The 11639-nt window shown below is 40.2% G+C and overlaps 1 protein-coding gene across 2 annotated transcripts; it reads right to left on the bottom strand.

Annotated features, from left to right (window-relative positions):
• LOC135518318 (zinc finger protein ZFP2-like) lies at positions 1-7784 on the bottom strand. 2 transcript variants are annotated; one of them, XM_064943406.1, is made up of 4 exons: positions 7548-7784; positions 4253-4511; positions 3947-4042; positions 1-2407 (listed from the first exon to the last, which is right to left on the bottom strand). In XM_064943406.1, the coding sequence occupies exons 1-4, from the start codon at positions 7689-7691 to the stop codon at positions 651-653; spliced, it is 2256 nt and encodes a 751-aa protein (XP_064799478.1). In that variant the 5' UTR covers positions 7692-7784; the 3' UTR covers positions 1-650. The 2 variants fall into 2 exon arrangements, with proteins under 2 accessions (XP_064799478.1, XP_064799479.1); XM_064943407.1 differs by lacking the exon at positions 7548-7784 and adding an exon at positions 4667-7531.
• Between the last annotated feature and the right edge of the window lie 3855 nt (positions 7785-11639).

The following is an 11639-nucleotide window of genomic DNA, read 5'->3' as shown; positions in this document are numbered from 1 at the left end:
AAAGTTTAGAAACCAGGAAAAAAGGTCTTCAGGTTCATTTTAATGCCAACATATATACAGTGAGTATACCAAACATTAGTAATACCTTCCTAATATTGCGTTGCCCACCCCCACCATACCCGTTTAAAAGGCACTTACACATTTTTTGATATGCCCATTCACCCAGTCTATGTATATGGACAGAGCGGGTGTTCTTAATGTTTTATACACTTAGTGTACGTATATACTGTATAAAAAAATAAATACAAGAATGAAGGATTTTTGTCCAATCAGGACAATCACCTGAATAACTAATCTAGCGGTCCTATGTACCCGACTGACAATAATGTAAATGAGAAGTTCTGATATTTACACATGAATTAGGTGTTTAATGATTTACACAATAGAAGAAAAAAAATTTGTAAATGATTCAGCAGTCAGAAATAAACACGTCCATGAGAATGTGGGCTAATGAACAATGACCCTAAGACTTACAGCAATATCTCCAAGCATTACAGCAGGCACTCATCTAATTTCCTAAAGAACGTTTTCTAATTTTCTACAAGGCTTTCCAGAAACTCACCCGATAACTTATCACCCTACTGAATACATCCATGTTGTTCCTGATGTCTGAAAGCAGGAAGTTGCCCCACTGAATGATAGAGATTATATCACTGAGTCGACATCACAGCAGCATTATGGCAAGCACTGCTGTCTTCACCTCCTTTCCTACTTCTGAAAGAACGGTCTGAAGATTTACGAGACCGATCACATGTTGCTGCAACACCATTACAGCTATGGTTTTTGTAGTGTCTTATGTCAGAAAAGCCCTTTCCACATCTCTTGCAATAATAAGGCCTAACTCCAGTGTGGACTTGCATGTGGGCTTTGACGTTGTTGGCTTGGCTGAAACCTCTCCCGCAGACGTCACATTTGAATGGCTTCTCTCCCGTGTGGACTCGCTCATGCCTTTTGAGATTGGTGTTGACTGAGAAAGTCTTGTCACAATAACTGCATTTGAAGGGCTTTTCACCTGTATGGGTTCGCTCATGTCCTTCTAGAGCTTGCCTAAGAACAAATTTCTTTTCACAGTATTTACAAGCGTAGGGCTTCACCCCACTGTGAAGTCTCATGTGATAGTCAAAAGTATTTTTATAGGCAAAGGTTTTTCCGCAAATGGAACAAGAGTATTGCTTTTGTCCCGTGTGACTTCGTTGATGGTTTTTCAGAGTTAGCATGGAGCTGAAGCCGTTCAAACATATGTCGCAGCTGAATGGCTTTGTTGAGGTTCCCGCTCTCCTGGCGGTTCTCGTTCTCTCTTTTCTCTTTCGTACCCTCTGCTTCTCTCCTTCAGCTGTGTGCCATTTTAGATGGTGTCGTCTCATTTGAAAATTGTACATAAAAGTCTTCCCACATAGGTCACACATAAATGGTTTGGTTGCCCCATGACGGTGCATGTGAGCTTTTAGGTCGGTGGACTGAAGGTAGCTTTTCCCACACACTTCACATTTGTACGGTCTCTCCCCTGTGTGAAGCACTTGGTGTCTCACAAGGTTTCCCTTATGGCCGAAAGCAGCTCCACATGTCTCACATGTAAATGCCTTCTCCCCTGTATGAACAACCATGTGGTTTTTGAGGCTGCTGCTTGTCATAAAACCCTTACCACACTCTGAACATGAATGCGGACGTACACCTGTATGTCTTCGCATATGAATATTTAGGCCACCATGCTGTCTATAACTCTTTCCACATACAGCACAGGTGTATGGTTTTTCACCGGTGTGGATTCTCTCGTGCTCGATAAGCAGTTTCCTTGACGTGAAACCCTTGTCACAAGTCAGGCACTTGAACGGTCTCTCCACTGCATGAACAAGCTGATGTCGTTCCAGATCTTTCTTGGTAGACAAAACATTTCCACAAACTTTGCAACTGAATGTTTTTTCTCTGTGACGCAACATGTGATGTTCGAGCTGCTTGGACACTCTGAATGTTTTGCCACATTGACCACAAGTGAATGGCCTCTCTTCTGTGTGAATTAGCATCTGATGTACCAGTGTGTGAATTAGCTTGTGAGCTTCCAGTGACCCCTTCCTGCTGAAGGTCTTTTCACAAACATCACACTTGAAGGGTCTTGTGTGAGTTAGCTTGTGTTGTACCAGTAGGTTTTTCCGGCTGAAGGTCTTCTCACAAACATCACACTTGAAGCATTTGTTTTCTTTGGATCGCATCCTTTTAGTAGTATTGCTGTTTTTCTGGCTTTCATGGCCGTCTCTCTCGTTGCTCCCTGGCAGAGCAGCTCTCATATGCTCAACGTTGGATTCAGTGTCTCTTGGTGAGGGGTCTGTATTCAGTCCATCTGTGTCTCCCAGAGAGGAGTCATTCTCCAATGAAGACATCTCTGTGGGTTTACTGCAAACCTTTGCAGGACCTAAAGATGAAAGAAATATGAGTATATACACATTAGAAAAATATAAATTAAACAGGTTTTTACAAATTTGAAGATTATACTAATTTAATTAATTGAAAGTAAGTAGCCTCGTCTGAGCCAGAACGGCCCATAGGTCCGGAGCCTATAGAGTAGGGCTGGGCGATAAGGCCTAAAAATCATCTATTTTTTCTAACCCATTGGCAATACACACTTCATATGTTCTCTAAATTAACTTTGCTGTACAATTAAAAGTCAAATACACTGCATTTCAAACAGTCAGCAATAATCTAATGAATTCAGGACTTCTGAAATTATACAGAGGCTATTAAAAAGCCTTCCACAAGACCCATTGATATGTTAATTATTTTATCAAAATAGTTTAACCTGATTTTTGCAATAATCAGTGATCTGGCTTTTAAGTCTATGAAAATGCCCTTTTGGTTAAACATTTCACCAGAACCATGCATAATTCAAATTCACTAATGACCAACTTCTTGTAGTAGGCGTTATAGAAAATTAACACAGGTCTCAAACAATCTCTCAAGCTCAGGTGCTAGCAAATAGCCAGCTAATCTTTTTTTTTTTAAAGTCAAGCCAACTTGGATCTATTTGCTAGCTTGCTAGTTAACAAGGCAGAACAGTTGAATAGATATGCACACCCTTCTGTCCATCTCCAACTGTTTAAAAGGATGCTAGCCTGTCCTCTTTGTTCAGATGTTGAAATCAAGTGGCCTACCTTATTTCTCAGAATGAGAACGAGTTGCCTATTCCTTATATAGTTAATGCTCATTGCACATTTATAAAACAGACTAGACATCTAGTATTACTGTCTGTGGTTAAAATGCTGCTATCAGTACGTAGTACCGAAAGCAACAGAAGCTAAGCATTAGTTTTCCAGAATCAATGTTCATTGATACTCACGTTTTAAATAGGTTATTCACACAATTTGAGTTGAGACATACAAATGGTATCGTTAGACCTTAACTTCTCCTCTATTACAGTAAAATTGTGTTTCAGTGTCCATATGACCAGTCCTGTTGGCCAAACCTCAATTGCAAATAGAGTTGAAACTACTTGTTGTCAGAGAGGAAGAAGTGATCTTTACTCTTTGTTGTTGTGTCAGGGGGAGGGGCTTGGTGGCAGGGGGAGTGTGCACAGTGCACACAGTACAGGGATGAGCGAAGAAGACGTGACCAATAAGACAAATGCTCATAAAAATGGGAAATAAATTCAGCCTAGATTCTTGCGATACAGGCATTTGGAACGCTGCACTAACACACGTGTTTTAATTAATTTGATATATTGCCCTGCCCCACTAGAGAGCAAACTTTTATGTAGCATGAGGCATCTTGATGTACAAATACACTAGCTGGACAGGACGCTAGTCAAATAAATCTACCAATACATTAATTTATATAATTTAAAACTTTTTTTTTAAATGAGTAAGAATAAACATTTCGTTTTGGCTCATTTGCTTCCTAGTGAATAAGACCCTGGTCTGTTAACCATTATTCAAAATAAAATCCTCTTAAGGATTACCTGCAGAGACTGACATGGCGTTCGTGACTGGGTTTGCTTGACTGACATTCCCTGGCAATGTTGAAGTCGCTGTCATTCCAGACAATATTGGGAGACCTAAAAACATATCAATCACAATTACATTAAAACACGTTCAAAACGCTGTTTCACTTTTACCTTTCTTTCCACAAAACGATGTGTGGTGTAAGTCATGTAGGCCTAAATCCATACAAAAAACAAGCCAAGAATCCTAATCGCTAAAATGCTAGACATAGCTAAAGCCTAGGCAGTAATGACTAGGTAGCTAGCTTGGTCTAACACACTCACCAACTGGTGGTATTGCAAAAATCATTCCATTAAGCAGAATATGCGTGGGTCCTTTCGGTTCTGCTTGTGTCTGCATTTTAGCCAGTGATGCTCTATAATGTTCAGCCTTCTCAGTCAATGCCTTCATATCTTCATTCATCTGCTCCACCTTGGTCTTCAATTTATTGTTCTCATTATGTAAACTTGAGGAGGCCACTAGGAATAGTTGGCAGATTTTCCTAATAGCCTCCCCTGTTACAAGATTCATAATTGTGCAAAGCTGTGTAGAGAAATAAAAAAAAAAGGTTACCCAAGTAGATAGCTGTGCAGCCAGCCACACTGAAATGAGGAAGTGAAACCAGTAAGTCAACTAGCTAGATGGGATAGCAATAGAGTTCGCCAGCCTGTAGTCATAAAAAAACAGAAAAGAGTTACCTCTGGTTCGTTCAGCCATTCCTATGGGGAAAGAATAGGGTTTTGGAATGAACACAGAAAAAAAGGGCTGAGGTTAACACAGGCTTAGGAGATCTTATAGGTTTTGTTCTATGACATAGTCGTTGGTTAACCTGACCTTCATGAACTATGAAGCCTTTGTGATTTTTCTGATAAATGCTTCAAAATTCACAAAAAGTTGTTACCTGATGAAGACTCTCTCACTGAACAAAACGTATAAGAACTCATAAGCCTGCGTTTACCATAGACCTAACTTTTGGCGTTTATCCAAAAACGCGACAAAAATCTCCATTCATTTCCCCATAGACTTTGTCCAAACGAACCATGGCGGTGTTCGTACCTACAAAAAGATGACATTACCAAAGACTGTACAGCATGAAGACAATAGAAATCCCCGATCACGCTTCTAGGCGATGGCATGGCGACATTGGCTAGCTAGGTACATGCGCAGAAACGTCATCGGACCTAACGGTCGTCTCAAGCCATACTGCGCATGTGCAGGCCATCAAATCAAAAGCACTCCGATAAAGATGTTTTTGACTCAAATTAAAACTTGTCAGTTTGTCACTTTCACAAGGTTGGAGTCATAACATGTTCAATTACTGAAAACATTAACTCAAATCTAGGTTGTGGCTAGATTTGTTAGAATTTCTCACTTCCCTTACTGACTTCTCAAACCCCAAACTGGTCTGCTTAACTTCTCTAGGGTAGGGGGCAGCATTTGGAATTTTGGATGAAAAGCGTGCCCAAATTAAACAGCCTTCCACTCAGGCCCAGAAGATAGAATATGCATATAATTAGTAGATTTGGATAGAAAACACTAAAGTTTCCAAAACTGTTAAAATAATGTCTGAGTATAACAGAACTGATTTGGCAGGTCGAAAACCTGAGAAAAATCCATTCAGGAAGTAGGATTTTTTTGTAGTTTTCTATTCAATGCCATTACAGTAACCATTGACTTAGGACTCAAATTGCAGTTCCTATGCCTTCCACTTGATGTCAGTCTTTAGAAATTGTTTCAGGCTTGTATTCTGAAAAATGAGGGAGTAAGAGCAGTCTGAATGAGTGGACCCTGCCGTGTCAGAGCTTTTTCATGAGCACGACCGAGAGAGTGCCTTTCTTGTTTACCTTTTATATTGAAAACGTTAATGTCTGGTTGAAATATTATCGATTATTTAGGCTAAAAACCTGACGATTGAAAATAAACATCGTTTGACATGTTTCTATGAACTTTACGGATACAATTTGGATTTGTCGTCTGCCTGTTGTGACTGTGTTTGAGCCTGTGGCTTACCGAAGAAAACGCGTGAACAAAAGAGAGGTTTTCGGATATAAAGAGAGAGTATCGAACAAAAGGAACATTTATTGAATAAATCAATGTCTGAAAATTATAATATGGCCTAGCAAATGGCAGAAATTATAAGCAGAAAGTTGTCTAAATTAGGCATGAAAGTAGCCAGTAGGCTATACAGTCCAGATTGTTTGAAAACATCACAACACCCATGATATTCAAAACGGGGTACGATGTTAACATGCCACAGTATCAGCATATACCAGGCATCTTGTCCGGGTTTCTCATAACCGTGATATTGTAAACGGGATATGCTGTTTACATGTCAATTTAAAAACAGAACACTTCGAGTATCCCGAATAATAACAGGACATTGGTGTGCATGTAAACATGGTCAATGAGACAAGTGAAAAATTATTCTTTAGTTCCTTTTCTCAAAATCTAAAAGGCACAACACCGATGACACTGCTTCTCAAAGGTCCAATACTTTGACTGCTGATACCTTAAGAGTAGAGTAAATGTTCCTTTAAGTAGCTGAACATGTTATTAATCAGACCTCCTGAAAGTTATAAACTGACACGTTTATATTGAAGGAGTGTCTGAGTTGACGGCCTGCACATGCGCAGTTAGGTGTGACGACCATTAGACCCGATGAGCTTAATGGTGCATTCAAGACAACTGGGAACAGATAAAAATACGAGGTTGAAATTATGAAATCGGTAATCTTCAATTCGGATCTCAACAAATAAACCAGAGTTCCCGAGTTGGATGACAATTTAAAACGATATTCCCAGTCGAAGCTTGTCTATTTCCGGTTTCCCAATTGCTTTGAACACACTGAAGTCAGAAATTACTGAGTTACCAGTTCCGAGTTGTTTTGAACGCGGCATAGCTAGCCAACGTCACATTGACATAGCTTCCAAGCGTGATCGGGGATTTCTATAGGAGAAGCAGTTTCTGTCCATCTTTATACTGTACTGTCTTTGCTATTGCACTCTAGAACTAACGTAATCATAGTTACGCCAAAGACTATCATAGTGGATAAACTATTAAATTAGCAAAGATTATGGATATACTGACAAGATACTTGTCTCTTGCCCTAACAATTGAGTGAGATGCTATGCTACTAGGCCTCATGCTATAAATATGTACAGCCATTTCGAGACCACTACCGATGGTTCTCTCGCTGAGTTGCTGGTTTGTCACGTGTCCTACTTATGCCAGTACACTCGTAACAACCTATGACCATTACAAAACTTCCAATCAACTTTTTTATGCCCAAATTCGACGCTTATTGACCTCCATACAAAAACTCCTTGCTTGGTTGGCGAAAAAAAAGCTTCATGCCGTACGGACTTCCCGCCGAATTAGGCCTCTAATTTTTACCTCGTCCTCTCTGTTATTAGACAACGTAACGTGTAACAAAATATTTGTTTTAATAATTGTTCTGTGTGGTGTAACTTTAGCTAGTTAGCTAAAGTTAAACGTTACGTAGGAAGCTCAACTCCGACCGTTGCCAGAGATCCAGTCTTTGCTGTAGTGCAATATGCACTGCAGGCTACAGCTACTCACCTCTCTCTCCGGATTGCTAACGTTAGGGTAAGAGTTTGGCACGGTGGGCAGAAATCGGCTAATTTCTGTCATTGCCGTGTCAACGACAACGGCCATAATCGATGTTGTTTCTGACTGAAACCCATTATAACAAGTTGTAGCCATTTTGCGCTCAGATTGTACGCCACAAATTCAAAATAGTCAATCTAGTGGAAACCCAGCACCTGTCAGCAATGAAGCTCGTTCAAATTTGGTCACGTGATCATATGCCTCATTCAAAATAAAAGTCACCCGACTTGGAAATGGAAACAATTTTTTTTGTCAATGAACAAAGATTTCACTGTATTATTTAAAAGTATATTGGTGACGCTTTTAATTATAATCCCCTGTATAAAACACGGGTGATGGTTTTAAACGTTAATCCTATTTGACATTGGTTAACATGTTTGAAGAGAGCATTTTCATATCCACACGTCTGCTTCTGTACCGTTTCAAACTATAGAAGTTGTCAAAGTGAAAGGGGCGTTTCAGAATCCTCAGACCCTCCACTAATAGTGCCACGTTCAAGACAACTCGAAAATGTCAGACTTGGAAACTCATTGTAGAAAGATGGTGAAAAATATCACGAAGTGCCCTTGAGCAAGACTTGTAAACCTAATTGCTCCGACTTGTAAACCTAATTGCTCCTGTAAATTGCTCTGTATAAGAGCATCTGCTAAATAACTCAAATGTGTCATACCATTAAAGTTTGCATTTATCGGGTACAGCTACGGTTACCTGAACCTAGATTTTAATTGAATTAACTCGGCACGTAAATTAAGAACAAATTCTTATTTACAATGACAGCCTCCCCTGGCCAAACCCGGACGACGCTGGGCCAATTGTGCAACGCACTATGGGACTCTCAATTGCGGCTGGATGTGATACAGCCTGGATTTGAACTAGGGACTGTAGTGCCGCCTCTTGCATTGCGATACAGTGCCCTAGACTGCTGCGCCATTTGGGAGCCAAAATGCAGGATGATGGTCAAGCTAAAACAAAAGATTCTGAATCAACGGACTTGAAAACCATGCCAATGGAGGACATAGATTTGTCTATCAAAGTGGAATCAACGAATGAAAACAAAGATCATTATGGAACATCAAACAAGTCATGATGTTGATAATCAGACAGATGCTCATGTAGAGGATGAAGGTGTAAGATTACCAGTAAAGACTCAACATCAATGTTCTTGGAAACCATGCCAATAGAAAAGCTGAAATTCTATTTCCTCTATGTGGAATTAATTGTTGAAAATAAGATGAGCACAGCAACACAAACTAGTAAACTATATAATGATTGATGTTGAAAGTTCTGATAAAACATAACTCAGAGGATGGGATTGTCAGGTCATCAGTGAGAGATGAAACAAATTCAACATTCTAAATCCACTGCGGTCTATCAAAATGGAATAAAATGAAAGTGAATTTAGAATGAGTGAACAAAACATTAAGGACACCTGCTCTTTCCATGACATACCAGGGATCATCAACTTGACTGAGCCATGTACCGATTTTTGTTCTTGATCGGATGGTCGGGCAGCCGGAACAGAATTACAAATCATTTGCAATGTCAAATCGACTGCAAGAAGCCCAAACAGATCAAATTTGACTAAAATAATTTCAAAACTTGCTTCCATTTGTATACGATCACATCTGTGTTGTGTGGGAACATTTGGGAACAGACTTCCAAAAATGTAATAAAGAGCCGATTTCCTGTTTTTTTAAATCTGTTATATCCAACAATGAAAACTGTTTGTTTTTTTTTTGCTCAACAAACTTCGGGGGCCAAATAAAGCCGCCCACGGGTCACCAGTTGTGCAACCTTGAGATAGCTTGACCAGGTGAAAGGCATTGAGGGTGAATGGGCAAGACAACATATTTAAGTGCCTTTGAATGGGGTATGGAAGTATGTGCCAAACACACTGGTTTGTTGTCAAAAACTGCAACGCTGCTGGGTTTGTCACACTCAACAGTTTCCTGTGTGTATTAAGAATGGTCCACCAGCCAAAGGACATCCAGACAATTTGACAACTGTAGGAAGCATTGGAGTCAACATGGGCCAGCATCCCTGTGATACGCTTGACAGTTTGTAGAGTCCATTCCCTGACGAATTAAAGCTGTTCTGAGGGCATAAGGGGTGTGATGCAACTCAATATTAGGAAGGTGTCCATAATATTTTGTACACTCCGGTGCGATTTCGCAGACACCGATTAAGCCTAATCCTAGACTAACTGCATTTAAACCAGACTAACTGAATTGGCTTTTCTCAGACATGGTTTAATAGTCTGATTTGCCCTAGTTTTTTTTTTAAGTCCGATTTCCAGAAGGACTATGAGAGTTTATCTAGATCGAAGTGAAAGCTTACATTAAACCTGTCCAGAAGTAGGTTTAACTTCAGATTAATGGATGTTGGCCCCCAGGTTCACCTTGGCACACGAGTGGCGCAGCGGTCTAAAGCACTGCATCTCAGTGCTAGAGTTACTACAGACCCTGGTTCGATTTCAGACTGTATCACAACCGGCCGTGATTGGGAGTCCTATAGGGCGGCGTCTGGGTTAGGGTTCGGCCGGGGTAGGCCGTCATTGGAAATAACAATTTGTTCTTAACCAACTTGCCTAGTTAAAGCCAGGGCTTTCATCTGACTCTTTACAGAAGGCCCATCCCTCCTACTACGTATCACCTTGAGAATTTTGGCATCTTGGACCTTCATTGTGAAACAGGAGATGTGTGTGGTGTAAGTGAACCGACTGTATTCCCAATAGTCTACAAAGCTTTGTGTGAACTGTAATAAAGCCTTTTGTAGGGGCAAGCTCATTCTGATTGGCTGGGCCTGGCTCCCCAGTGGGTAGGCCTATGCCCTCCCAGACCCACCCATGGCTGCACCCATGCCCAGACATGTGAAATCCATAGAGTCGGGCCAAATGAATTTATTTAAATTGACTGATTTCCTTATATGAACTGCAACTCAGTAAAATCTTTGACATTACTGCATGTTGCATTTAGATTTTTGTTAGTATAAATTAGGCTTCAAAGATTAAATGGTTAGTCCTTACTTACCTTAGTCTGAGACGCCCTAGTCTAGAACCAATTAATCTGAAGTCAAGCAACATCTCAGAAAGACATTTTTAAAATCTGGATTAGTTTAAATCGATTGAGCCTAGTACTTAAATTAAAAGTCTGTCCGGTAAACCACCCATCGGAGTATAAAACTGATTAAAGCAACAATTTTCAGCATCAGTTCCAGATAATAAAAATGTTACAATAAATTATACCATCATAAAAAAGTAAGACACTGAGAATACATGGGAAGGGACTAATGCGGATACAACTCAAGAATCGAGTCCTAAATGTAGTATTTTAAAACCATAAATGCAATGTCCCAAATAAAAGGAGATCCAATGCACTTCAAGCTAAAAGGCTACTTCTCCCAAAAGTCATTTGAAATGGAACTAACCAAACAAGGTAAAGACATTCTTAAGTCTCTTACAAAGGAAAAATAGTACACCAAGGTGAACAGCTTAAAGCTGGGCATTAAATCATGGGCATTCATATGGAGTAGGTCCCCCTTTGCTCCTATAACAGCCTCCACTTTTCTATGAAGGCTTTCCGCTAGATGTTGGAACATTGCTGCAGGGATTTGCTTCCATTCAGCCACAAGAGCATTAGTCCCCACAGCAATGTTCCAAAATCTAGTGGAAAGCCTTCCCGAATAGTGGAGGGAAGCTGGATTAGCAGGAAAGGGGGGGACCAACTCCATATTAATGCCCATGACTTTGTAATGAGCTGTGACATGAGCAGGTGTCCCACATACCTTTGGTCATGTACAGTATTTCCACACTATGAAGTTGGAATAATACTGTGAGAATGATAATTCCCTTTTAAAGTAAGAGTTGTTTGAAAAGACCGGCTGACATTTCAGCCTGTTTTGGTGGGATGGAGTTTCTGGTGATAAATGAGTTAATAGACCAATAAGGAAGAGTTCCAAACCTCTGCCAATAACAACAGTTTTCCCCTCCCCACTCTGACAGTCCAAGCAAAATTCTTGCTTTAGAAATTGCTCATAGCTAAAAAG

This window comes from Oncorhynchus masou, chromosome 28, assembly GCF_036934945.1.
Source record: "Oncorhynchus masou masou isolate Uvic2021 chromosome 28, UVic_Omas_1.1, whole genome shotgun sequence".
NCBI classification, from domain to species: Eukaryota; Metazoa; Chordata; class Actinopteri; order Salmoniformes; family Salmonidae; genus Oncorhynchus; species Oncorhynchus masou.
Note: the sequence above shows the minus strand (reverse complement) of the source record. Positions and strands in the feature narration are given on the sequence as shown.

Excerpts from the sequence above, each read along its gene's own strand:
- LOC135518318 (XM_064943406.1), bottom strand. The coding sequence starts at position 7,691 with ATGGCTACAACTTGTTATAATGGGTTTCAGTCAGAAACAACATCGATT. Across the intron at positions 4,512-7,547 it reads TTAGCAATCCGGAGAGAGAG|CTTTGCACAATTATGAATCT; the intron begins GTGAGTAGCTGT and ends TTCTCTACACAG. Across the intron at positions 2,408-3,946 it reads CGCCATGTCAGTCTCTGCAG|GTCCTGCAAAGGTTTGCAGT; the intron begins GTAATCCTTAAG and ends TTTCATCTTTAG.